This window comes from Saccopteryx bilineata, chromosome 1 (genome assembly GCF_036850765.1).
Source record: "Saccopteryx bilineata isolate mSacBil1 chromosome 1, mSacBil1_pri_phased_curated, whole genome shotgun sequence".
Lineage (NCBI taxonomy): Eukaryota > Metazoa > Chordata > Mammalia > Chiroptera > Emballonuridae > Saccopteryx > Saccopteryx bilineata.
The window spans coordinates 200,953,545-200,980,751 of NC_089490.1; the positions used below are offsets into that span (position 1 = coordinate 200,953,545).

Here is a 27,207-nt window from a genome sequence, read left to right on the forward strand (position 1 = left end):
CCCAGGTTTCTTCTGATAAATTTTAATAAATCTATAAACTGACCTTAAAATTGTATATTCATATATGTAGACAGTATATAGGTCCTGGAAAGATGTTCTACATTTGTAATAAAATTAATACTGTATTTTCAAACATAAAAACATTTTTTGTGAAATGTTTCTTTTAAGAAGTCCTGTTATTGTTTTTAGAGAAAGGTAAATTTCTGTTTTTGAAATATAATAATAGAATTTAATGAGGATTTCAAAACTGCCTTCCAAATAAAATGCCACAAAATAAACCTACATAAAAGTCAAGAGCACTTATTAAAATTACTCTAATAAGGGATATTTTGTATGTGCATATATATAGGAAGTTACACATATTTACATATATATGAAGCTTTAATTATACAGGTTCTCTTTATAAAAGTCTTAAGCCTTTTTTTTTTTCATAAAATATAATCTTTAAAAAAAATCTTGGCTCTGGCCAATTGGCTCAATGGTAGAGCATCAGCCCAGCATGTGAATATTCTGGGTTCTATTCCAGGTCAGGGCACACAGGAGAAGCGACCATCTGCTTCTCCACACGTCCCCCTCTCCTTTCTCTCTCTCTCTCTCTCTCTCTCTCTCTTTCTCTCTCTCTCTCTCTCTCTCTCTCTCTCTCTCTCTCTCTCTCTCTCTCTCTTCCCCTCCTGCAGCCATGGCTTGATTGGAGAGAGTTGGCCCTGGGCAGTGAGGATGGCTCCATGGCCTCTACCTCTGGCGCTAAGAAAAGCTCAGTTGGAGCAACGGAGCAATGGCCCCAGATGGGCAGAGCATTGCCCCCTAGTGGGGGTGGATACCAATCAGGAGCCTATCTTTCTGCCTTCCATCCTCTGAGTAAATAAAAAAAAAAATCTATTTTTTTTTTAAATTCAAACAAATCTTTCACTGTTGAGAATGTAAAAACAGTTCAACATTTTTCCCTCTTCAAAATTATGGTTAAAATGCTGTTTTACAGGATACAGGTATAACTACCTCCATCTGCTATTTACATTTTCTGCTTCCTTTTCAACTTGAAAAGCAAAATACTTTTTCCTTTTAATTCTATCTGTCTCAAAGCATGTATTACTGTTTCAAGGCCTTTTAGTTTGTTTTATGCGTGCTTTTGTTGCTGTCTGATAGTAAGTTTAAACAGTTTCTTTTTTTGTTTTCGCCACTGTTAGGAACAGGGAGAGAAGTTTGTACTGCCAGCCACGTACGATCCATTTCTATTTTAATTTACAAGGCTGTGCCAGTCCCCTTTTCCTGGGATCTCTTGTAGGGTGAGGACCCCTAAAGACTTCTACCCAGCAGGCGATGACTTCCTGATCAGCGACACACTGGCCACACCTTTTCCAATTTAGTATCAATTATCTTAAATCCTCATATTTGCAATTGGAATGCAAAGGAATCTCTAACAATGTAAACAACCTTTGTTCAGTCGCTTGAAATCATTTTTCCACTTTCCACTCCAATCCCCTTATCTTGTATTCCAAAACACAAGTTAAACTGTGAAACCTGATTGTGGTTACATGCAGAAAGCAACACCCTCTGGGATTATAAGATATCACAGAAAGAAAGACGTTTGAGGAGATCGAAAGTTGTGGTTATTCTGACCTTGATCTACCTTCTCTGTTTCATGAGCACTGTTGGTAAGAATATCAAAGAAATTTTTAAAAAGGAGGAATACTATGAATGTCCTATTGGACTAAAAATAAAGTTTTCTAGTCGCTATATCATCTTGGAATAGTTGTTTTGTTTTCAGCTTTTTAAAAAGACAAAACCCTCAATGTCTGGGCCTCAGAACCATTGCTAAAACTGCATGGCTCACAATGAGATATTTTTATATTCTGTTTTACTCTATCATTCTATTGATGTGCTTTATCAAACCCAAACTAGATAGAGTCATGGACTTATATGAAAATGCATTAACAGTGCATTATACAGTACTTGTTACTAGAAATCTCAGATTATTTTTAAATTCTATTCTCTACAATACATTAAGATTCACTTTTCAGTCCACAGTAATATGTCCCAGGAAAGACCAAAAAAGACCCTCTTTTCTTGTGTATGGAGGGTCCTTAAGCTAACATAGGACACCTGGAGGTGAATACTGTGGTTGGGGTAAGGTGGCCTTTTAAATTAATGGAATGATCATGAACCTACGAGACAAACCAAGTTAAAATGAAAGCTTCCTCCAACGCTTTCCTCAGAGTCCTTGGCTGTCTCAGTACTGGGCAACATTTGAATGACACATGAAAGGACTCTTTTAGTGCATTTCACTGTGGTAAGTGTGTGTGTGTGTGTGTGTGTGTACCTACAAAAAATTATAACAACGTTTTTCCTCAAAATAACATATTAACCTAAATTTTGATTACTTATGTTGTTCCTATCTACAAAAAGCTTGTGAAAACTGTGTGGTTAGTTACTAAATCCTTCTAACACCAGTGGTTGCATTAATATAAAAAAATAAAAACAGAAGCAAAACCAAACAAAAATCCTTTTGGCTGATTATTTTTAAAGATTTGAAATAGAGAGTGATGTCCAATAGTGCCTGAGAGACCTTTGCTTTGACAGGCACCAGGTGAAAGGAGACAGCGTCCATAAGGATCGGAGGGCGAATGTCCTGAGAACACACCATCCAATCCAATTGTCTTCAGTTGATTATTTTTCTAATAATGATCAAAGCAATAGAGTCCATGGGATTTCCATAATCAACTTTTATGAATATTAAACCTTTGAGATTTTGTTTTGCCAAAACCTCCTGTGCAAAATATGTAATATTGTCTTAACCAGTCAGGACCACAGTGAAACCGACTGCGAGACTGTGAGTCAAATGAGCGCAGTATTTCACGCAGCCAGCAGCACTGTACTCACCGAACGGGCAGTGGCAATAGTAGGACTCCACACCGCTTTGGCACGAACCGCCATGGAAGCAAGGATTGCATTCACAATAATTGACTGAAGATTCACACATTTTCCCTGAAAAGCATCAAACTCATTAAAAATCACACACATAAATGTATTAGCACCACCACTGCATAACCATATACAGAACTCTCTCCTGAGAGATTATATCCTGAAGAAAAATAAATAAATGAGACCATCTTACTGGACACAAGGAAACTGGAATATTATCTCAGAGTTCAAAACGTTATTTCGTGGTCCTAGTATAAAGATAGGCATTATACTATTTAGGAAATAATTTACATACATATCTTGAAAGGAACCACTATTCTCAGAAAAATCACAAATGGTGAATGTATTTAGATGTTTACACTAAATTATTTTTCTCTTGTCAGTGCTGCTACATGTTCACAATTTATCATTGGAGAGGTGAAACTTTCACAAGATAATTTTCCCTGTAGAGATTTCCTTGACTCCGATTTGTTAAAAGTTATAAATTTTGGCCTTGGCTGATTGGTTCAGTAGTAGAGTGTTGGCCTGGCGTGTGGATGTCCTGGGTTCGATTCCCGGCCAGGGCACACAGGAGAAGTGCCCATCTGCTTCTCCACCCCTCCCCCTCTCCTGTCTCTCTCTTCCCCTCCTGCAGCCAAGGCTCCACTGGAGCAAAGTTGGCCCAGGCGCTGAGGATGGCTCCATGGCCTCCACCTCAGGTGCTAGAATGGTTCCAATTGCAACGCTCCAGATGGGCAGAGCATTGCCACCTGGTGGGCATGCCAGGTGGATCCCGGTCAGGCACATGTCTGTCTGCCTGCCTGCCTCCCTGCTTCTCACTTCAGAAAAATACAAAAAAAAAAAATTATCAATCTTATTTAGCTTATTTGTCAAACTACAATTCTTTCACTCTCAAGAAATATCCTTTAACAACTTAATGCACACTACCTGTTGTAAAGCAGAATGGGACATTAAGAAAACACATCCAATATATTTTCAAGTATTTATCAAGATTCATTCTCGACTACAGATAGTGAATACTCTGTCTTTGTTCAAAATCAGTAATACCTAACCAGCATATTTTTTTTCAGTGTGTAAAGACTTTACTCATGCATCATTTTGTTAGGTTGAATCAGCTAATTTTGACCGAGTGTCTATTATGAACCCGTGAGGCAAGCAGATGGGGATATTGCAGTCCAGGAAGTGGACAAGTGTCTTAACATGGTGTTCCCATTTTCATAGGGGCAAATGACACACTCACCAGGAAACATTTACATTCACAGATGAAGAAGGAGAGGTCCTGTGGGCTAATAACTTACCAAAGAAATGATGAAACTATAGCACAGACCAATGTAGGTCTGCTCTCATGGCTAAGTTCCACAAAGTTATGACCTGATAGTTAGATCTCTTGGTAGGCAAAATTTAAAAGTGTAAGGCCAGACCCATTTGTTTTTTTTTTTGAAGTGGTGGTGGAATTCTTTTCCTATGTAAACTTAAATGTGTTTTCTTGTTTGTTTTTTACAGAAACAGAGGGAGAGTCAGAGAGAGGGATAGATAGGGACAGACAGGAACAGAGAGAGATGAGAAGCATCAATCATCAGTTTTTCGTTGTGGCACTTTAATTGTTCATTGATCACTTTCTCATACGTGCTTTGACCGGGGGCTTTCAGCAGACCAAGTAACCCCTTGCTCTAGCCAGTGACCTTGGGTCCAAGCTGGTGAGCTTTGCTCAAACCCCGCGCTCAAGCTGGCGACCTCGGGGTCTCAAACCTGCGTCCTCCTCATCCCAGTCCAACCATCTATCCACTGTGCCACCAAATGGTCAGGCAACTTAAATGTGTTTTAATATTACTAAATTACTATCTGATAGATTACATATCACTATAATTAGAGGTATACTACATGTAATTATTAGAAGAATTTCTTGTTTTCTGATTTTAAGAAGCAATGTGATGTTGAGTTCTTGATTTCCATTTGTTGACGGGAGGGTTTAATCACTTATTTAATTAAACAGAGTTTGTTTCTGTAAAACTATTTTCTACTTCCCAGCTTGACTGCACTAACACTTTGATTAAAGGTCTCATGAAAACAAGTTAAGTTTTATATGCACAATTAGACATAAATGCTGAGCATCGATAATCCATTTCCATCATCATAACTGCTTAAAACAGAGTCAACGTTTCTGTTTAATTTCGTTCTATTTCTGTTGCTTGATTATGTAGCCACAACTGGTCTGGTTTGAAGTTACAAGTGTGAGTCAGACCTCATGAAATGGCTAACCAACATGTTCCTCTACATGATGGGGTCAGAAACACAACATTTTTTCCTTCATAAATAAAATTGGGAATCTCCTTACAAGGCAGAACACTAACAATTTCAGAATACTTTCCTATTCAAAGGGGAAGTAATGAAAATAAACAAGTTACCAAGATAGAAGTGCAGCAGTGATGTTGAAAGTACTGTAGTAATGTGCTGCCCTGGGGGGGGCAGGCAGGACGTCCCCTACGCTTCCGCAAACTATCACACGCAGAGATGTGTGTCACTGCAGAACTCTCTCCTGTGGTGTTCTCCCACTGGATCTGAGACAGGTCATTCTAAAGGGGATTTTTTTTTTCCTAATAGAATACTGGTTTTACCCCGTATAGAATAAATAAATAGGACCTATTGGCTATACTTTTGATTATTTATTTGCTACAAGGAAAGTCACAACTACCATTTTGTTTCCACTGTAAGAGCGTATATGATTGCCCAATGTGCTACTGGACTATGTAATGTTTCATATTCCTTTTTTTAAACATTCTTTTAGAGTTGTGTCAAAAGTACCATGTATTAAATATACTGCTCACAAACATTAGGAGATATTTCAAAATGAATATGAAGCTATAACATATCCCCTGATGTTTGCGAGCAGTGTACGTAGATTTATATACTTTACAGGCATGGTCAGTATAACCTTTATATTGTGAAAAACCTAGTAGTGCATTACAAAATCAAAGATGTCACTTTGTGAAAACTGGAAATGGGGGGACAGCGGGTGACCACTTCAGGGGCACCGTCATTACACTTTGCTCAAATGTAGGGAAAACGTGTTCCCCAAGAAAAAATACAAATATAAAAACCCAGGTCACTAATCTTATAAATCTCCACTATGTTATTCCTGAATCCTGTTTGAAAAGACTAACTTTGGAAATGTTAATTTAAACAACAAAAGCAAGAACAAAAGAAATGTAAGGTTAGGGGAGGATTTATATAAATTGTCTTATTTACTCCTTATGAAATGAGATTTTACACAGATGTCCGAGGCTAGTACAGTTAATGCAAAGTGAGGAGTGGAGAGAAACCCACTAAACCCAGAAATACTCTGTATAAAACATACAGCGATTTGGAAATATCAGAAGATATAATCTAAGAAAATGTTAGTTTGAGGATGAATTTCTATTAAAGTTAAAATAAATTCTCAATAGCATCGAATTCTCTGAGTATACAACAATATAAACAGACATTGTAAGAGTGAAAAAAATTCAACTTTTCGCCTGACCGGGCGGTGGCGCAGTGGATAGAGCGTCGGACTGGGATGCGGAAGACCCAGGTTCGAGACCCCAAGGTCTCCAGCCTGAGCGAGTCCTCATCTGGTTTGAGCAAAAGCTCACCAGCTTGAGCCCAAGGTCGCTGGCTCGAGCAAGGGGTTACTCGAGAACGCAATCAATGAACAATTGAGGTGTTGCAATGCGCAAAGAAAAACTAATGGTTGATGCTTCTCATCTCTCCGTTCCTGTCTGTCTGTCCCTGTCTATCCCTCTCTCTGACTCCCTCTCTGTCTCTGTAAAAAAAAAAAAAAAAAAAAAAATCAACTTTTCATTTAAGCTTTGAATTTAAAGGTATTTCATTTTCTTATTTTTCCTTGGTAGATAGTTATCAAAAATTTAAGAAATGACTTCAGTAGGAGTCAAATGAGTTTATTGTTAAGTTTGGGGAAAAAATAGTCTTATTTGTAAGGTTTAGAGTAGGTAAATTATTTACCTTTCAAAAATTTAGTTTGAATACTCCATTTAATTAGTATCTTTTTTCTTAAATTTAGTCATTTTTTATTATGGTGACACTGTGGTTGCCATGTTAGAAATTGAATCAAAGATACAGTTTGAAAACTTAATATTGCAATTTAAATTATTATTCAAAGGACATTTTTTTATGTGAGGAAAAGATATCATAATTTTACTTTGAACCCAAAGGAAGCTCACACATGCCTGTTTCTCAGGATTGGAACATTCATGCATGCTCAATTACCCAATTTGAAGTCAACAGAAAATTTGGTACTGTTCTGCACACGTCATCTGCTTTAATTCTAGTGCTAATGGCACTGTGATTATCAGGGAAGGCAGCAGTTTGAATTAATCTAACATGCTTCTGGTAAAAAGAAGTTGATGTGTTGAAGCATAATTAAACAAAATCCTGGATCATTAACTTAATTACTGCTGCCAATCGGTTCACAATATTTGTCAGTACCTTGAGGCTCGAAAGAGACTGGTAGGGCATACCCAAAGAAAGACATCCCTGTCTCCTGGGGTCCAGAAGCCCTTTTTTTCTATTAAGATTTGTTAACTATCAGAGCAGCTGTTTAGAAGAAGACACTGATCTCACTGCTTTGACTTCCATCAATTACTAACTGTGTTGTTATACATATCATAGTTAGAAACTCCTTGCTTCCGGATGTGTAAGCTTGGAGCCCATGAGAATAGGAATTTTGACAATGAAAAGGAATGCACAATAGGATGCTAGAGTATCCACCGAAACTCCAAGGTCACAGGGTGCTTACTGAAGAAACAGCCTGTGCCCTCGTGTTCAGGGGTAGGTGTGAGGAAGTATGGACACACATTGAATCTGCTGTGATCACCTATGGTCTTTTCAACAGGATGGATACTCGTGTTTCTAATATATTTATGCTTGTTCTGATAGCATATTTTAATATTAGGTTACGTAGAGCTAAGCTAAATTTATTCTAACCTATTAAGTTTGGCCGTCCTGTGAGGACATGATTTCTGATATCCTATTGTGCACAAAGGTTTTAATATTGTAGACACATAAATAAAATACATGCATGTAATCGGTCACCACAAGTATTTTTGCATTTCCTACAATTATACATAGAAAAGGGAGATTATGTATACCAAAGCCTATTCATATCTAAATTAATTTTATTTAAAATATAATTTCATAATACATAGATGTGCTTTATTCTGAATATTTATGCTTATAAGCTTTTAATTATTTTAGCAGAAAGTGGCTGTTTTTTCACACTGTGTATAAATGTCTCCTCTTATGGTCAAATGCTCTAGGAAGATAGTTCACTTCAATATCCTGATCAATTATATTTTTATATCAAAACAAAGCAAAAATATGTTTGGTAAGGGCTGCTAGTGATAAACGCAAAACAGAAGAGATCTGCTCTCTCTGTATTTGAAAACATGCACAAATACAATCTCAATGAGAACTACTGGTGATTCTATATAAGGACACAAGTACTCTCCATTAAAAGCTTACAAACACGTACTTATTTTCTGCAGGAATAAGAAGCTTTTAAGCTACTAGAAACCTGTTTTTAATGCTTCAACAGGTTAATGTATCAATTAAGGCAGTAGTCAGGAACCTTTTTGGCTGAGAGAGCCATGGACGCCACATATTTTAAAATGTAATTCCATGAGAGCCATACAATATGTTTAACACTAAATACAAGTAAATATGTGCATTTTATGTAAGGCCAACACTTTTAAAGTACAATAAGTCTCTGAATTCTTTTTAATAACGTTGTTATGCTGTTCCTAACCAATGATGAATAAAGTACTTCTTACCATTAATGCGACTTCTAGTGCTGCATGGTTTTGCTGATGGCTTTGTAGTCTGGTTGATACGTGGTGAGGTTGAGCTTCATGCAGGCGTTGAGACTTCCATCCGTTAAATATGATCATAGATTGGTCTTAACATTCTTTAGATGTGAGAAAGACTGCTCACATGCATACATAGAGCCAAACACTGTCAGTACAACAATACTCACATGCTGCAGTGTGTGGTATGTGATGAGAAGCGTGTTCCAAGTTTTGACAATCAGCTGGTCCGTGGGTTGAATTTTTTTCATTTCTCCCCACTTTTGTTTGCTCGCCAATTCTGCTTGCTGTTGTGCAAGTCTTTTCAAATCTTCATTCAGTGACTTGAACTTATTCACCCACATGTCTGAGGCCTTCAGGTCAGCAGCTTGTAGCTTAAAATCTCTGACGGAGACACCGGGGATGTAACTCAGGTCAGCACTGTTCACTGCACACTCATGTGGATAGGTGATGAACTTAAAAAGACAAATGCACTCATGAAATTCTCCAAAGTGCACTTTGAATGACTGCAGGAGATTAGATGTGAAGCCTGCTAGCTGCTGGAGATCAAGATGTTGAGCAGGGTCACTTGCTGTGCATGCATCTTTAAACTTTCCCAGTTTTTCAAAGTGTAGTAAATGACCTGTTTCAATGTCTGCGATGAATAGTTCCTATTTGTTTTCAAATGCAAACACTGCTTGTTGAAGAGATAAGACTGTATTTCCAACATCTTGCATTTTCACATTGAGCTGCTTCAGATGTTCAGTCATGTCCACGAGATAGTAGAACTTCAGGAGCCACTCAGTGTTAGCTAACTCAGGATGCTCGATGTTTTTCATTTCAAGAGAAGTCCGGATTTCATTCAGACAAGCCGCGAAATGGCTGAGCACCTTCCCTCTTGACAGTCAACGCACATTGCTGTGCAGAAGCAGACCAGGATAATTATTCCCAACTTTATCCAGCAGTGTTTTAAACTGGTGATCATTTAAAGCTTAGGCAACAATAAAGTTGACACTCGAATGACCAGCGACATCACCTCACCAAGTTGCTCGCCACACATCTAAGCACAAAGCGCCTCCTGATGTAGGATGCAGTGAAAACTTAGGGTGGGTCTCTTCTCATGTCCATGAAGAAGCGCTACGAATCCTCTGTTTTTCCCCACCATGCACGGAGCACCATCAGTACACACTAAAATAAGTTTATACATCGGTAGATTTTTTTCTTTAGTGAACTAGTGAAAGACTTGAATAAATCCTCCCTTCTTGTTGTCTCTTTCATAGGCAAAACAGCAAGACTTTCCTCATGTAGTGTGGACAGCATACCTTGCAATCATGCTGAACTGGGATAAATGGCTTATGTGTGTTGACTCATCCAAAGTGAGAGAAAAGAATGGTGCTGCATTTATGTCCTTCACTTGTGTTGCCTCAATTTGATTTGCCATCATGATGGTACGATCGTGAACAGTTCTTGCCGACAGAGGCATGTCTTTTTTTCATTTGATTATCTTGTCTTTATCCAAAAATTCATCAAAAATTTCAATGGCAACATCAAGCATGAATGTTTTGGCATACTCCCCATCTGTGAATGGCTTTCCGTTTCTCACAATTGCTAAAGCACCAGCAGAGCTAGCCGAATTCCAGTCACCTTGTTGGGTCTAAACATGGAGTTGTTGCTGACTAGCTTGCACTCTGCACAGTACCTCTTGACATGCTTTCTTCCTGCTGTCCCCCACTGGATATTTTGATGCAAATGTAGTATGGCGTGTGTCGAAGTGCCGTGTTATATTTGACTGTTTCATTGATGCAATTTTATCATTGCATATTAGACACACTGGAGAACCTGCTCTCTCCACAAAGGCAAATTCCTCTGTCCATTCCTGCTGAAAAGTACGATACTCCTCATCTTTTTTTTTCTTTTAGCCATCTTCTTCATCAAAAAGGTTTCTGCAATTAGCTAGCTGACTACCTGATTAAAAGGAAGGAAGTTTACTTCCTGACCTCACAACGACCCGTGTACGTTATGCATTATCCAATAAAAACTTGGTGTTGTCCCAGAGGACAGCTGTGATTGGCTCCAGCCACCCGCAACCATGAACATGAGGGGTAGAAAATGAATGGATTGTAATACATGAGAATGTTTTATATTTTTAACGTTATTATTTTTTTTTATTAAAGATTTGTCTGCGAGCTAGACGCAGCCATCAAAAGAGCCACATCTGGCTCGCAAGCCATAGGTTCCCGACCCCTGCCTTAAGGTAAACTATCTAATCCCCCTCTTGGAAATAAAATCAAAACAAGAGTTGAGCCTTTGACTCCCCTTTTTAGGCTATCTACCCCTCTTGTATATCTCCCAGAAATCTTCACTTTGTATCACAATGGTTTCCCAGTCACATGGTCATTGACAACATTCTGTTGGACTGCTGTGATTTTAAGAGAACGGCTCTCAGTTATTACTCCCATCTCCATGAGTGCACGTGTGCAGCAAGTTTCACAGTGAGGTTACTGTGCACAACCTGTATCTCACTGTATAGATCTGGAAAAAATATCCTATTTATACTGTCAAATGACATAAGAGTGATGAATGGAAAAATCTCATCCTCCCCTGAAATGTCAGGACTGGCTAATACCACAGTGAAAACGCCTCCAGATGTGCGAGCCTGAATGGAAGAAGGAAGAGGGGAGAGGGGAGAGGGGAAGAGTCCATGCTCAAATGGGAGACCCGGACCCAGAACGAAGCTCTGTCTACCTGCTGTGTTAGAAACCGTCCCCCCCACCCCCGCCCACAGCAGACTTCTCCACGGGATGTGCTGCAGACAGTAAAACCCAGCGCAGGAGGATGAGAGGCAGGGCGCGTTCTGGGGAGAACCATGCTATCTCACGAGCGTTCTGCTCCAGGTGAGAACGTTTCATTTGTCCAGGAAAAGACCCTCTGGGTCGGTAGTGATTCTCAGCTGCTGTTTTTCTCCAGGATCCCCTGCACTTTGAGGTACGGATCCTGGGAAAGACATTTTCTTTTGATTTTAGTATTCAGGCATAGTGAAGACTGATAAAATGTCTGGTACTATCACACTTTGCGTGAAGATCTGGAAACTCATTTCTCATGTAACCTAGAAGGCTATATTAAAAGGTATTCATCTCTTCTAATTCCCTAGACTCTAACTAAGCAAAGCTCCATTTAGCGATACAAAAATTAAATTATAGGGGAATTTTCTTAATAATGGCACATTAAATGATTATAACTGAATATGAAGGCCCTGCTGGGTTTTTTTTCCCAACTTTCTCTTGGTTCTTTTTCTAGTAACTAAAAAGAGTGGAGGGAGGGGGGTATCAGAAACACAAGCACTACAAACAAATTAGTTCCCTCTAAACTACTTATTCATTAAAAAAAGTATTCATTCTGTATTTATTATGTGACCCTATGGTCACAAATTTGGAAATAATCTTTAAAACACACACACACACACACCACAATATATCATAAACTGGTGTCAATATAATAACTGTATCCCTGCATTTATTTCTGTTGTTGTTCCATACTTTTGAGTTTTCATACTTTCATCCTTACAGGAAATTTCCCACAAACCCCATTCAGCTACCACGTAATCATTCCCTGTGGGATTCTTAGGGTCAAGTCTCCTGATCGGCATCAGGTCAGACATAAAGCACTCACTTATCATCTTTGGCAGAATTTCAAACTTCACATGACCTATGCAGTGGTGTGTGTCTGTGTGTGTAAGTGTATGTGTGTATGTCTTTGAATGTGTGTCTGAGTGTGTTTGGGTCAGAGTGTGTGTATGTGAGTGTGTGTGTGTGTGTGTGTGTGTGTGTCTGTGTGATGGGGGTAATGGTTGAGCTTTATTTTAAGAAGAAAGTTCAGGAAATCTCACAGCTCCTATTCCAAATGCTACAGACTTTAATAATCATTGAAAACAAAATGTAGGTGAATGTTCACAGAAGTAAATGGAGTATAAAAACATAGGTGCTTTGAAATAATTCTGATGATCCAAAAGCATTTGAATATACATAGGCTTCATTTAGGCCCTGGGACTTGGTTAATCTTAACAGATGTCAAACTTAGCTAGAACAAGTATTTTAAAAAGTTCATTCTCTGAGGCACACATATGCTTAAGCATGACTATTTTCTTATGGCTTCTTAGCTCTGATTGGCTCTTTAAGACACTTTGGTTCCCAGGCTCCATTATCCTGGGTCAGGTTACCTGGTAAAGACCAGCTGGGAAGAGGAACTCGCAATACCTTTGCAAAGAACCTTAACCAGATACAGATATTAAAACGATACATTCCTAATATAGTGTGTGGATTAACAGTCTGTCACAAGGCTTTTTTTGTTATACTGTTTCCTGTAAAACAAACAAATAAAGCTATCAGACTTTAATCATCTGCTGGTTCTGAGGCGTACAGAATTTGGAACAATGAATTACATGATTTTTTTAATGTAAGATTCATAGTCATCATTCAATTTTATGTGTGTTTACAAGATTCTTGATCATCTGGATTATTTCTAACTGTGCAAAGGAAGCTAACATCAGCTCGAGGAGGGCCAGCACGTAAAACCGACGTATAACTTCAACGCACGTTCAGGACAGAAAGAGCCGATGAGGTAGTGTTTGGCAGGTTACCTGAGAGTCACCAGGGTAGGCTCAGTTTTCCACAACATAAACTAAGATTATAAATAGCAGTATCTTTCTAAGCCAGCTACCATGTGTTGACACTCAGCACCATTCCTGCCTGCTGTATGGAAGGGGCTGGAAGGTGGAAAACTACCTTTTCCAGACTCCCTCCCAGCCAGGCTCGGGTTTGGATTCTGTCTGCGGATTTTCCCGAACTTCGCTCTGGGACAGTTTGAAGATTCTGGAAGCTCTTCCTTTGTATTCCGTACCCTCCTACCTGAAAATGCTGAGGTAATCTCAGCTCCCGAGCAGTCTCTGACTCATACATGATCTCACAGGCTTTTTGTTGAGGACCCAGTAGAAAACAGCACAGAATATTCTTGCAATATATCCAGGACTTGCCACCAGGCCCCCCAGCCTGTGCAGGGGGAAGTGTGAGGCAGTGTGAGGAAGTGTGGCATGCGTGCAAGAAGCAGAGGGTCTGACACAAGCTCACGGTCAAAGCTCAGCTGGACCATCTCTGTGCCACGCCACAGACAGGTTACTTCATCTCTTTTCATCCCACTAAGACCCGTTTTTGTTTTTCTGAGCTTTGGGAATAAGACAGAGTTGTGAGAAGAAAGAAATGAATAACCGATTGAATAATATCTCCAAGGCCAGGGGCTTTAAACAGTGCCTAGGTAGCCACCTGATAAATGTTATTCGTATTTCATAATGAAAAGAAGGGCATTCCGGCCCTGGCCAGTTGGCTCAGTGGTGGAGTGTCGGCCTGGCGTGAGGAGATCCCGGGTTCGATTCCTGGCCAGGGCACACAGGAGAGGTGCCCATCTGCTTCTCCACCCTTCCCCCTCTCCTTCCTCTCTGTCTCTCTCTTCCCCTCCCGCAGCTGAGGCTCCACTGGAGCAAAGATGGCCCGGGCGCTGGGGATGGCTCCATGGTCTTTGCCTCAGGCACTAGAGTGGCTCTGGTAGCAACAGAGCAACTCCCCAGATGGGCAGAGCATTGCCCCCTGGTGGGCGTGCTGGGTGGATCCCCGGTCGGGTGCATGCAGGATTCTGTCTGACTGCCTCCCCGTTTCCAGTTTCAGAAAAATACAAAAAAAAAAAAAAGAAAAAAAAAAAAAGAAGGGCATTCCTAACATTTTCAACCCATAGTTTTAGAAACGTTTGCAACGTACATAAGATAAAACAAGAAAGAAACAAACGAGAGCGAGGTCATGGAAGGGCAAGTTCTACAACCAATCTTGAAGTCAGCGCCTGTTACGCAGAAATCAGTGTGTGATGCCTTGGCTCACGCCTGTGGGACTTTCCCTGCATCCACTGCTACGGAAATGCATTCCTACTTGCTCCATGCTAGGACTAAGTGTAAACGCACCCTGAATCTAAGTGTGAATGCATCTGCTATGTTCAATAATACAGTGAGACAAAGGACCATCCTTCACGCTAAATTCCCAGGAGAAGAATCCACTTTTGTTTCTGAGGGGGGAAGAAAGTGAGAAAGTATTTTTGAGAAATCCTGAACTCCTAACATGTCGATAGCCCTATTATTCATGATCCTATGACGACAGCTCTGGTCAGACTCACTTACCTGGTGCCACTGAGGTTTCCTGTCCTCTAGGCAATGGTGTGGGTTGCCTCTGTCACCGCCACTCCTACAGGGACACTGCTACAGACACTACTAATTGTCAGTGCTACCGCGTGAAGGCTGGATTCAGTGCAAGGTATTTTACAAATGTTATTTTTACTCACTACAACTACTGTAAGAGATAAGGAAGTATAATTATTCCCATTTTGCCAATGGGGAAATTGGAGGTCAGCAAGATGACGTGACTTCTCAAAAGGTGGAACTCTGAAATTCATTTTTGTTCTGACTCTGTAACAACTTCACTGGGTCACCTTAGAAAACTGACTTGACTTCTCGCTACTTCAGCATCCGTGTCCGTAAACACTGGAAAATAATTATCCCTTCTATGTAGGGTTGTTTTTTTTTTTTTTATGAGAACTGCTCACAAAAATTACAGGATCAGGGAACGTGAAGATACTCTAGTACTTTCAGCCTTTTGTATAGTGCATTTTCACCAATGAAATAAAAGTTGGTTTTGCATCTCACTTGCATAATCAAACAACTTTCTTTGACTTGTCATTTGCTTTTCTGATGTTCTTGGTTAATAAAAATAATCAAAGGCTTCTTTTTTTACTGCTTCATATTCATTTTGAAATATCCTCTAATTTTTGTGAACAGTATAAAATAAACTGAGATAAAGTGCTTAGAACAATATCTGGCCATGCCTAAGTGCTGAAAGCATTTGCGATGGTTATACCCATTCTTTAAAATAGGAGATCACTTAAAGACGACAGAAGCCATCCCTCTCTGTCAAACCTAACATGGGGAAAGGAGCTGCACATGTGTACACATGTGTGAGAAGAGCCCTACCTGTGTACCCCGTTCTGCACACACAGTTGAAGCCTCCTGGGAAGTTCTGGCAGACAGCGCCATTCTTGCAAGGGCTGGGCAGGCACTCGTTGACATCTCTCTCGCAGGCTCTGCCGGTGAAGCCGTCGGGACAGCTGCACGAGAACCCTCCCACTAAGTTATGGCAGGTCCCCCCGTTGTGGCAAGGGGATGGCAGGCACTCATTGATGTCCACTTCACACCAGCTGCCAGCGTAACCCGGCAGACACCTGCACAGGAAGGGTGTCAGTGGCTCGTTGGCCACGATGATGACCGGGATGCTCTGGTGGCTCCGAATGACGGGGCTGACAGCCAGCCTCCGGACGCAGGTCCCTCCGTGCTGGCACGGGCTGGGCGCGCAGGCGTTGTGGTCCACTGACTCCACCTGGACCCCGCTCTGCCGGAGGAGGACCTCTTTGATGCTCTCAAAGAAGGTGGCCACGCCACTGGGATTCACATACTGGTTACTGCCCCGCCGCACGGCCGCCAGCAGGAAGGTCCTATTGTTCTCCTCATAGGCGCCATAGAGCTGCACGGCAGTGCCCAGGCCCGTGAGCTGCGCGCTGGCCACGCGCTGAAAGTGGAGGTAGTGGTCGGTCAGGAAGTCTCTCACGCTGGGGACCCCGATCCGCAGCAGGATGCTACTGTCGATCGTGGCATTGGAAAACCCAGCGAAGAAGACGCGGACATTGCTCGTGACGGCGCTGTGCACACCATCGTGGCTGAGGACAGTCAGGTCAAATGTACCATCCGTGGACCGTGGCTGGGAGCTCAGGTCACAGGTGCCCCTTGGAACACTGAAGAGGCTGGTCACTCCCGAGGTCAGTGAGCATTGGAACGTGTCCAGCACATCCGGGTCCTGTGGCTTCACAGAGCCCAAAATCCCACCAGGAAACAGATTGCCATAATAGTTAACAAATATCTCCACCGTCCGGGACTGGGAAGGGTTGTCATTCTGGTCCAGCACGGTGACGTGCACAGTCCCCGTGGAAGACATCTGAGGCACACCAGAGTCCCTAGTCACCACGGACAGGTAGAAGTCTGCAATCTGCTCTCTGTCCATCTCTCGGGTGGTGCTCAGGACTCCGGCCGTGTTCAGACTGAAGTAATGGGTGGCGGGGCCTGTGCTCATCAGGTAGTAGGTAAAGGGGCCTTGGTTTGGCGGGAGGTCTGGGTCAGTGGACTGCAGGGTCATCACCAGAGTCCCCGGGCGCTTGTTCTCCATCACTTCCCCTTCGCTGGTGGTCAGCACGGGCCCGTTGTCATTGATATCTTCCAGGGTGACCAACAAAGAGGCACTTCCTGTAGCGGAGGGTGTCCCCGAGTCAACAGCCAAAACCGTAAGATTGTAGATGGGGAGAGTCTCCCGATCTAACTCCGTGGTGACAGTGATCTGTCCTGTCTGGGGGTTGATGGAGAAGGCGCCGTTTTCATTCCCCGATCCAATGAAGTAAGAGAATCGGCTCCAGCTGGGGACCGAGTCGGAGTCAAAGGCACTGACAAAGGTCACGTGGGTTCCCGTCGGGACCCCTTCGCTGATCTGAACGCTGTAGGTGGTGAGACTGAAAATAGGTGGGTCATTGGCATCCAGAACAGTGACATTGACAGTGACCTCGTCTATGTCTGCACCCCGAATGCTGCCAAAATTCTTGGCCAAGACCTTCAAAGAGACCCTTTCTTCTTTTTCTCTATCAAGAAGTCCAGAGACATAAATCTGTCCAGTCTTCTTATTGATCTGGAAACCTTTCTTCCTACTGTTCCCAAAAATCAAATAGTGGACCTCCCCATCAGCGCCCAAATCCCGGTCACTGGCAAACACTTCTCCCACCACCGTCCCTCGAGCAGCGGCTTCTGAGACTTCAAAGTAGTAAAGTTTGGAAACAAAACGAGGCACGTACTCATTGGTCCCCTGCAGCTGCACGTTCACGATGGCAAAACTGCACTTTTCCTCATCAGGGACGTTGAAAGCCTTCACCGTGAGGTGGTAGCTCTGCTTGGTTTCGAAATCTAAGAAGCCTTGCGTGGTGATGACTCCCCTGTTGGGGTCAATGACAAAGAGGTCGCTGTCCGATGACTGGACAGTGTATGCAATCATGGCGTTGGTTCCGGAGTCGGCATCTGTGGCATTGAGGTGGATCACTGTGGTCCCACTTGGGGCGTTTTCCAAAACCGTAGGGAAATATTCCTCGGGGAGGAAGATTGGGGAGTTGTCATTCACATCGAGCACGTTGACAGTCACACTGCAGTAACCGGTCCTGGCCACCCACCCTCCATCAGTAGCACTCACAGTCATCTCGTGTGTCTGGCACAGCTCATAATCGAGCGCTTTGGCAAGGGTCAGGACCCCCGTGGAGCAGTTGATGGCGAAAATGCCGTCTTCATTTCCTGCAGAAATGCTGTACCTGATCAGGCCATTCATCGCAGCATCCCTGTCTCTCGCAGACACCGTTCTGACAATGGCTCCAACATGGTGGTTCTCAGGGACGGTGGCAGTCATATGGCTTTGAGAGAACTCGGGAGTGTGATAGTTTTCCTCCGTGACAATGATTTGAACAGTTGCTTGGGAGGAAAGAGGAGGGTTTCCTTTATCCTTTGCCATGATGGTGATCAAGAAGTTCTGATTCAAGTCAGAAATGAGGGAAGATGCTACGGAAATCCACCCTGTTTTGTTGTCCAACTTAAACTTCCCCAAAGGATTTTCACTAGAAACAAAATACTCCACCTCGGCGTTCAATCCAAAATCTTTATCATCTACTGCAGTAACCTGGATTAGCTGAGTACCCACTTTCACAGTGTTGGTGACGGGAGTGAAATATTTCATTTTAAGAAATTGGGGTGCATTGTCATTACTGTCCACTATGTTGATGGTCACGGTTGTCTCGCTCAGTAAGGAAGGGTGACCCCGATCGGAAGATGTCACTATAAAACTGTGCCTGTTGATATTCACGTGACTGAAGCCACTGACATTCTGGTATCTTAAGACCTGTTTATTGAGAATCTCTCCCGTGGTGGCGTTAATCCTGAAATACTCGGACTGAGATTTTATAAAATAAAAAACTTGTCCGTTGGACCCCTCATCGGGATCTGTGGCAGACACCTGAGTCACTCGGGAGCCGATCTCAGTAAGTTCAGGGCAATCTGAGTAATAGGAGGGTCTGCTGAACCTTGGAGCATTGTCATTGACATCTGCCACAAATATTGTGACGTCAGTGCTTACCGTCCACCCGGAATCGTGCGCAGAAACGCGGATTCGGTACCGGTCTGTGTCTTCTCTGTTCAAAGGCCTGCTGATGACGATGTCCCCGGTGCTAGGATTAATGGTAAACGGAAGACTCGTGTCCAGGATGGAATACCTGCTGATAGCATTTACACCGACGTCTTCATCGGACGTGGTGACACGCGTCACCGTGTACCCTAAGGGGGAGTTTTCAGAAACGTGGGCACTAAATATTTGAGAGAACCGTGGGGCGTTATCATTTTCATCTAAAATGTGAATGATGACTTTGACCGAGGCGCTCTGAGAAGGAGAGCCTTTGTCTGAGGACTTTATGGTAAGCACATACTGGGATACTTTTTCCCTGTCTAAAGGGCGAATGCTTCTAATTTCACCGGTGGCGTGGTGGATGCTGAAGCTGTGTTCTTGGTTGCCGTTAACAATCTCATAATCTAACTGTCCGTTGGGCCCACTGTCCTTGTCTGTGGCTGAGACTGTCAGTATTTTTCGAGGGGAAAGGTTTTCCAATATTTCAGATACAAATGGATCTTCCTTAAAACTCGGGGCGTTATCGTTGACATCAAGCACGGTTACGTCGAGTTTCTCATACGAGGAGAAAGGAGGGAAACCTCCATCTCTGGCCTCGATCCATACCACATGCTTTTGGATCTTTTCAAAATCCAGAGGCTGGCTAATGGACACCTGCCCTGTTAACTGATCGATCTGGAATGTGCTGCCAAGGTTCCCACTTGCAATGTAATAGGACAGAGGTTCTCCTCTCAGGGAGGACCCCGTGACCGTGGTGATGGGGGTGCCCACCGGCTGGTTTTCAGGAAACACAAAAGTCTGCTCTTTGGCTCTGACTTTGGGGAAGTCGGCCTTGTTCACGAATCTCACCGTCACCGTCGTCGAATCTGTCTTCGGAAAGGAGCCACCGTCTTTCACGTGCACAGAGAACGTCACTTCGGAAGCCCCGTTTAACGGTCTGGCCGCCATAATAGCTCCGCGCAATGGGTCGATGTGAAATTTCTCGGAATTCCTCCCGGAGAGAGAGTAATGCAGTTCAGCATTGGGCCCCACGTCAGCATCTGTGACGGTGACGGCAAAGATGAAGGCACCTGGAAAAGAGGGAGCATGTGGTCAGAACCACAGGGAGCCCACACAGATCACCTGGCAGGAGGTTTAATGCCCATAAAACACTTTGCTGCTACCAAAGCCATTTTATTTGCTCATGATTACAAGGGGAAGACAGTATCTCCTATTGTCCCTGAAGTTGCAAAATCAAATCTACTGAACAAAAAGTCTTTGGGGACTGACCGGCCTTTTTCTAAATCAAGCCTGGATGGTCTGCTGGATTGAACATTTTTCAGTATGCTTTGTAGATGAGCACAGGGAAACGCAACTACTAATCATTCCAAAATGCAGTTTCCGGGAGAAAAATGTGTCTTATCACACAACTCCCACCCAACATGTTAACTAACGTGTGTGCTCTGCTAAGGGCCACGCTGCTGCCCAACGTGAAAGGTAATTGTTCGGTTATGTCTTAAAATGTCCCTGAATGTCCACATATGTAATCAAAACTGTGTTTAAAAAAAATTATTGTTGATTCCTTAGGCCCACTGTGTGTCATAGCAAAATTCTTTTTATCTGAGTGCTCTTATCCCATGGAGACAAAGCTTTTGCACATGTATGTCTATTTTACACATATATGTCCATAAATCTACTGGAACAACAATAATCAAGTAGTACGAAATAAAACCTGAGCAGGAACGGACTCAATGTGGATTCCAAACATTAGTCTGTGGGCTGAGCGCCAACAGGACGGGCTGTAGCAGAAGTGCACAGAAGGCGGCCTAGGAGGATGTGTTTCTGACACACTCACTTAGAAACCTTTCCTAAACCGGCACGCCCACCCCTGCAGAAGAGTTGGGGACAAAACTGGAAAGTCTTTTACTAAAAAAAAAAAAAAAGGCCTGTGAGTTCTGTGTCTAATTAGAGGAAGATGCTCTCGAGCCATCCTCCCTTTGCACAGCGCTGTTCTGCGGCCTCACTGTGCACTGGATGACAGGAGAGCCCCGCGGCGCCTGCATCCCTGCGGTCGAGGCCTGCACGGGGTCCTGGGCCTCTGATATGGCCGTTTCCTTCTGGCAGGAAGTTGGCAACATGTATGGATGTGATACCTTCAGTTGGTATTACTTAGACCTTCTCGAGGAAACGGAAGATCAAAGATCATGGAGAGGCGTGATCCCAGGTCTGTGGATTGACTTATATTTTCCTTCTAGTCAAACATATTTTAAAGCAAGGAAGAGTTACCGAATCACAGGTTTTCCTTTGTGCGTCTCCCTATTTAGAAACGCACCTCAAAACCTGCAGATGGCAGATGATTTGTGCTGCCCTTTGCAAACAAGACCAATGCAATCAAACTCGATTGAAAAGTGCAGAATGACGCATACCTGTTGTCCACATGAGAGTGGATCATTATGGGCTCCACCAGCTTATAAGAAAGCAACCTGAATCTCTAAACTGGAGTGATGTTAATGGTAATAATTAATTGGAATTATTCACTCATTCAACATGTTTGAAACTCTGTCTGAAGCCTTGGAGTAAAATATTCGTTTTCCACTAACAAATACAGCTGAATTCTTATGCATTCCAGCTATTGTTTCAAGTACCAGGATGTGGCATGGATAAAAAGAGACAATGTCGCTCCTCTCAGGGAACTTACCTATTTTCTTCATTTGATAAATATTCAAGTAATAGTAAGAGATACTACTGGGAAAGACGTGGCAATGATAAACTCTTTAACACAGTCGGTCAAGGAAGAAAGAATTAATTTACGAGATTCAATGTTCCTTTATAATTTTGTTAGGCAAAACAAGTTGAATTTTTAGAGGACTGGCAAACTTAGGCTATGTCAAAGACACACACATAAAAACAAAAGAAATTTATGTGATAGAACACGTCCCGTGTGTGCTTTCTGTCTACCCATGACCTCGGCGTTGGTGTGATTACCTGGAGGAGTAGGAGAGGGAATGTGTGTGACGTATGGATGGTGCTGAAATCGCGGTGGGTTGTCATTGACATCAGTCACGGTGACGAGCACGCTGGTGGAACTGGAGAGAGGCCCCGGGGACCCTGCATCGGTGCACACCACTACTAACGTGTAATTCTCTTTTGTTTCCCTGTCCAGCAGTGCACTTGTGATGATCTGTCCTGTGGATGGGTTGATGGTGAACTGAGAGTTTCCACCCATGATCCTGTAACTAAAGTAGAAAGTAGAGATAGGCATGTATCTTTTCATTATGACATAGTAGCATTTATATATTTACTGTAATTTAAACAACAAGGAAGAAAGGTCAAGGAAGACATTATAACAATTAAAGATCAGACAACAATGAAAGAATATGGCTATCAGATAAATATTTCAAATTTTATGTGACTATCACACTGTCTTTATTGTGAGGTGTCCAATGACCTCAAGCAGGTCGTCGCAAGGTGTGTGGGCTTCTTAAATCATGCAAAACCCCAAAATGTACCCAGAAGGCCACTGTGTTTTAAGTAGATGAGTTAGACAGCATAAATCAGGGCACTGCTCTAACATTGTGGTTAATGGTCAGGATCACAGCTGAACATCTGTTAAATGAATCTAAAATTATTTTTCTGCCATCTGCCATAATATCACAGAAAAGTATAGTCGTTGAAAATCCTACTCTTTCAAAACAAAACACTGCACTGCATACCTATTGACTATCCAGAACAATGAGAGAAAGAACTGAGTATTTATACAGAGACAATCCTAGATACTAATTCTCTCATTGGTCATTCTTCATGTGGCCCTGCTGCCTTGCTCTCTGTTGTCAGGAGAGGCACAACCTCTTCGTGGCTATTTTGACACTAACCAGATTGGTTAACAGACAGGAGTTTCCACTGAGAATAGCTTCTCTCTTCCTTCTGAAGAGGAGAGCTATCTGTAAGTATTCCTCAGAGATCAGCTGGGGAAGAAATTCCTAAGCTTGAAGGTTCAGAAATTGGCTGGATTCCATAGTTTCTAAAATTGGAGCTAGCAAAGAAATGGATGTCTATAAAAGCTCTCTCCTTTAAACCAACAAAGAGAAGCCCTCGTTGGAATTAAATGCATGTTCTATATAGTTTGGTTTGCGTTCACAGAAACATAGCAACAGCACATGTCTAGCAGCAACAGCAGAAAAACCCGCACCGCAGCGAACAGAGTGCACATTCCTCCTGCTATGCTTAGTTTCAAAGACACATCTCAGCATTCTCATCCTTTATGAGACAAATAATAAACTTTGGGGGAGCTGGCATTTTAAAAATATAAAGGCAAAAATGGAATCAAAGGATGATAGCAAAATGAAACAGAGTAGAGAGAGTGTCTGGTTAAGAAATCCTTTCAATATTGATCAAGGACTCACTACCTCTCACTTCTGTAAGGCCTCCTGACGCACCACGTCAGGGCGAATGTGAATAGTGCTGGCTCTCCTTCTGGGACTGGAAGTGACTCTTTGTAAAGTGTATATATTTTATACAGTAGAAGATATATATTTCCCTCATCAAAATAAAAATGCCAGAGGTTTGTAAATGAAGTCCTAAAGTTAGAAATTCAGTACTTCATGAAATAATCAAATTGCTTTATCTTTGTGAGAAAGTCTATAGGAACCTGGATTATGAAAATTATGTAGTTTTATTTTGGGAAACTTTGTTTCTGTCAGTGAATGTAGAAATCACCAAATAACACGGGGGAAAAAAGTAATTCATCGTGCCACAAACTTCTTACAGATTTATGACAGCAAATATCAAGATTCAATCAAATATGTGTTCTTTTAAGCATTCACCAATAAAAATCAAAATGATGAAAAGTGCGTGCCAATTTGGATTTGGGTGTTTTGTGCGTGACAGGACTACGCTGTATTAGAAAAAGAATAACGTACTGAATGGCAAATGATAGGAGCTCTGGTCCAGGTTCAAGTATGTACTCCATGAAGGAATCTTCTTCTGTCAATTATTTCTCTTTATTTGGTACTGTTGTACAGGCTAGGGGTCCATAGGATTGTCTGTTGAAAAGCAGGTAATACAGGCCCTGGCTGGGTTTCTCAGTGGGTAGAGTGACACCCCCTCACTTGACCATAAGCTACTGCTCTGTCTTTCCCCAAAGCATCAGTTCCTTGAAGCTTCCTCAGGTTGTGCTGACCATGCTGTTCTCTCTAACCTTCCATGTTTAAACTGGACTCGTTATGAGGCACCCTAATTACAAGATGACAAAATTACCTCCCCCGTGAAACTGCTCTCCTTCGGGGATTCTGGAGTGCCTAACTCCTCAGACCATAGCCAAGGGCCTGGGGCATAGTAAAAGCTCCAGAATTATACAGTATAGTGCAGTATACTGATAGGAGGGACTACATTAATTTTTACTATTAGTCCAGGCATGAGGTAATTAGGAACAAAATTGGACTCCTGGCAGGAGGCGTGCACAGAAAGGATGGGACGCCAGAGGCAGCAGCACACGGGGCGACACGAACACCTGGCCACACGGAGGATGGGGAGCGGCTGAGCCCCAATCACCAAGCCTGGAAGGGGAAGGGAAGGTTCTTCCTGGAGAGAAAGGAGAATGCCAGGATGCAAAACAGGGCAAGTTAGGAGCCTCTGACATGTGCTTATGATGCCAACAGAGGTCGGGCAGAGGTGTCTTCTGGAGAACTATAGACACAGATGGGCTTTCTAGGATGAGGTCAGAGTGCACAGCATGGATTTAGATGTTGTCTACTCTCCTGCCTTGTTTTCCATGTGGCTGCAACGATGGAAATGGATGACTGTCCTTCTCTCTCTCTCTCTCCTCTCTTTTGTGTGTTTGTGTGTGAGAGAGAAAGAGAGAGAGAGAGAGAGAGAGAGAGAGAGCATGCTGAAAAAAAAATGCTGTGAGGAATGTCCAGATTACTTTGTAGGGAGAGAAAGAGGAGATTTAGAAAGAGCAAATTAAAATATGGTCAGAGACACAGAGCAAGGAATAAGAAATAACATTTACACAGACCCTGAGAAGGGAAAGATGCCCGAAAGAAAGGCAGACCTGTAGGGCAAACATTGGAAAAGGTAAAGAGTGAAGACTCAGAAAAAGTCACCAGTCTGAACAAGTTTCCATAGAATCGTTAGACAGTCTTCTTTCAGTGAAGCCATGGAGGAGAAATCAGAAATCAGGCTGAAAGATGGTCCACAATAAATGGCTGGAGAAAATGTCAGGCAGTGACCAGCCCTCTTGAAAACATGGAGTCAGGGGAACATGAGTCAATGCGGAAGTTCTAAAAAAGATGAGACTCATTCATCCAGTACATTTATTTAGGTGGCAGTCACTATGGCGTTGCAGACGTTGTGCAAGGAAGAACAGATCAAGAGTAAAGTACGCATGAGAAGACTAAAAAGAAAAATAAACTAGCATTAATTCCGTGACTCTATGTCCCAGTATCTGTGTTGGAGACAGGCCTGCTCACTGATTCCATCCACACAGTCTATTCGGCATATAGTAGGTATACATTTCATTCTCACAGCTGTTAAAGCAGCGATTCTCATCCCCACTTTTACTGACAGATACACTGAACTGTAGGCACTAGGAGTGCTTTCCAGGTCATGGTAGGGAAATCAGGGACCCAGAATGTGAGGATAGGTCATCAGAGCATTTTTGCAGTGATAAGGGCAAGATTGAGGGAGCGTGACTTGAAGCCCACGAGAGAAATGTGGCACCTGCTGAGGGAAGTCAGTGGGATGAGAGTAAGAGCACAGGATAAGGGATCTGCCTTTCAATGTTGACCGTGTCAATGGTTTTGTTCTTTCCTCCCGAGTGGTGACCTAAAGGAATGAGAATGGGGTCTGAATGAAGGTATGGCTAGCTGGCAGAAGGGAGGATACACAGCTATACGAGCTAGGGTCAGGAATGGCTGTGTGGGAAGCAGAGACATCGACCTGATCAAGACAGGAAAGGAATGCTGGCTGGTCTGCCAGAGGAGGAAAGATTACTCATTCAGCCCTTCTCTGGGAAGAAAGTTCCAGCCTTCTAAGCGAAGCGTGTGTGTGGTCTTCCCTCTTTTCGTATCGACTGTCACTGTCCCCTTCTCTCAGATTCCCTCCTGTGTCCCCAGCCAGACCTTACCGGACACTCAGGTGTCTCTTCCTTCTCAGCCAGCCTTTCAAGTGTTGACAGAACTCCCAGTGGCCAGTTCCTGCCCTCCCTCCTTATGTCTCTACAGTCTCACCTCAAGAGTTATTCTTCGATTCCTTGATTTAAATGTGCCCACCCACAGAAATATATAGCTTATTCAAATGAGTAGAAAGAGAAATATAAATAAATATATGTGTACAAGGTCATGGTGCACCATAAGAGAGAATTAATAAATTACATGACACGTAAAAGGTTGTGCTGTTAGTGAACCCATTGGTAATTATGTAAATGACTTATACCTAGTATTTAAAGAGGTAATGTAAAAATTAACATAAAAGTGTTCTCTTAAACAGAAGAAAGAATGGATTTTCTTCTAGATTCCATAAATAGCAAGAAGTAATTAATACCTAATATAAAAGAGTATTACTATCTATTCCATTAAAAATGTATCAGGCCAGATAAATAAGGCTTAGGTTGGCATAACTACTTTATCTATGAAAATGTTTTTAATGTAAAGTATAATAATTGAGTTATTATAAAAGTGAATTAAATCATTTTTATAAGCTAAACAAAGCTTCAATTCTTATTGTATCTGACTATGTGACCGTAGTCAATTTGAAGCTTTTTCACAGCTGTGTTTTACAGACATTGGTGAACATTAAGAGTATGAAGTTAGCCCTGGCCGGGGTTGGCTCAGCGGTAGAGCGTCGGCCTAGCGTGCAGAGGACCCGGGTTCGATTCCCGGCCAGGGCACACAGGAGAAGTGCCCATTTGCTTCTCCACCCCTCCGCCGCGCTTTCCTCTCTGTCTCTCTCTTCCCCTCCCGCAGCCGAGGCTCCATTGGAGCAAAGATGGCCCGGGCGCTGGGGATGGCTCTGTGGCCTCTGCCTCAGGCACTAAAGTGGCTCTGGTCGCAACAGGGCGACCCCCAGGATGGGCAGAGCATCGCCCCCTGGTGGGCAGAGCCTCGCCCCATGGTGGGCGTGCCAGGTGGATC

At 42.6% G+C, this 27,207-nt stretch overlaps 1 protein-coding gene across 1 annotated transcript in view; it reads right to left on the bottom strand.

Moving 5' to 3' along the window:
- FAT4 (FAT atypical cadherin 4) overlaps nt 1–27,207 on the bottom strand; it is a 170,229-nt gene that overhangs the window by 22,116 nt on the left and 120,906 nt on the right. The window contains exons 8-10 of the mRNA XM_066233479.1: nt 22,061–22,311; nt 15,817–20,166; nt 2,878–2,982 (exon numbers count right to left, since the gene is read on the bottom strand). Coding sequence (XP_066089576.1) covers nt 2,878–2,982; nt 15,817–20,166; nt 22,061–22,311 — 4,706 coding nt within the window. The remainder of the gene's footprint in view (nt 1–2,877; nt 2,983–15,816; nt 20,167–22,060; nt 22,312–27,207) is intronic.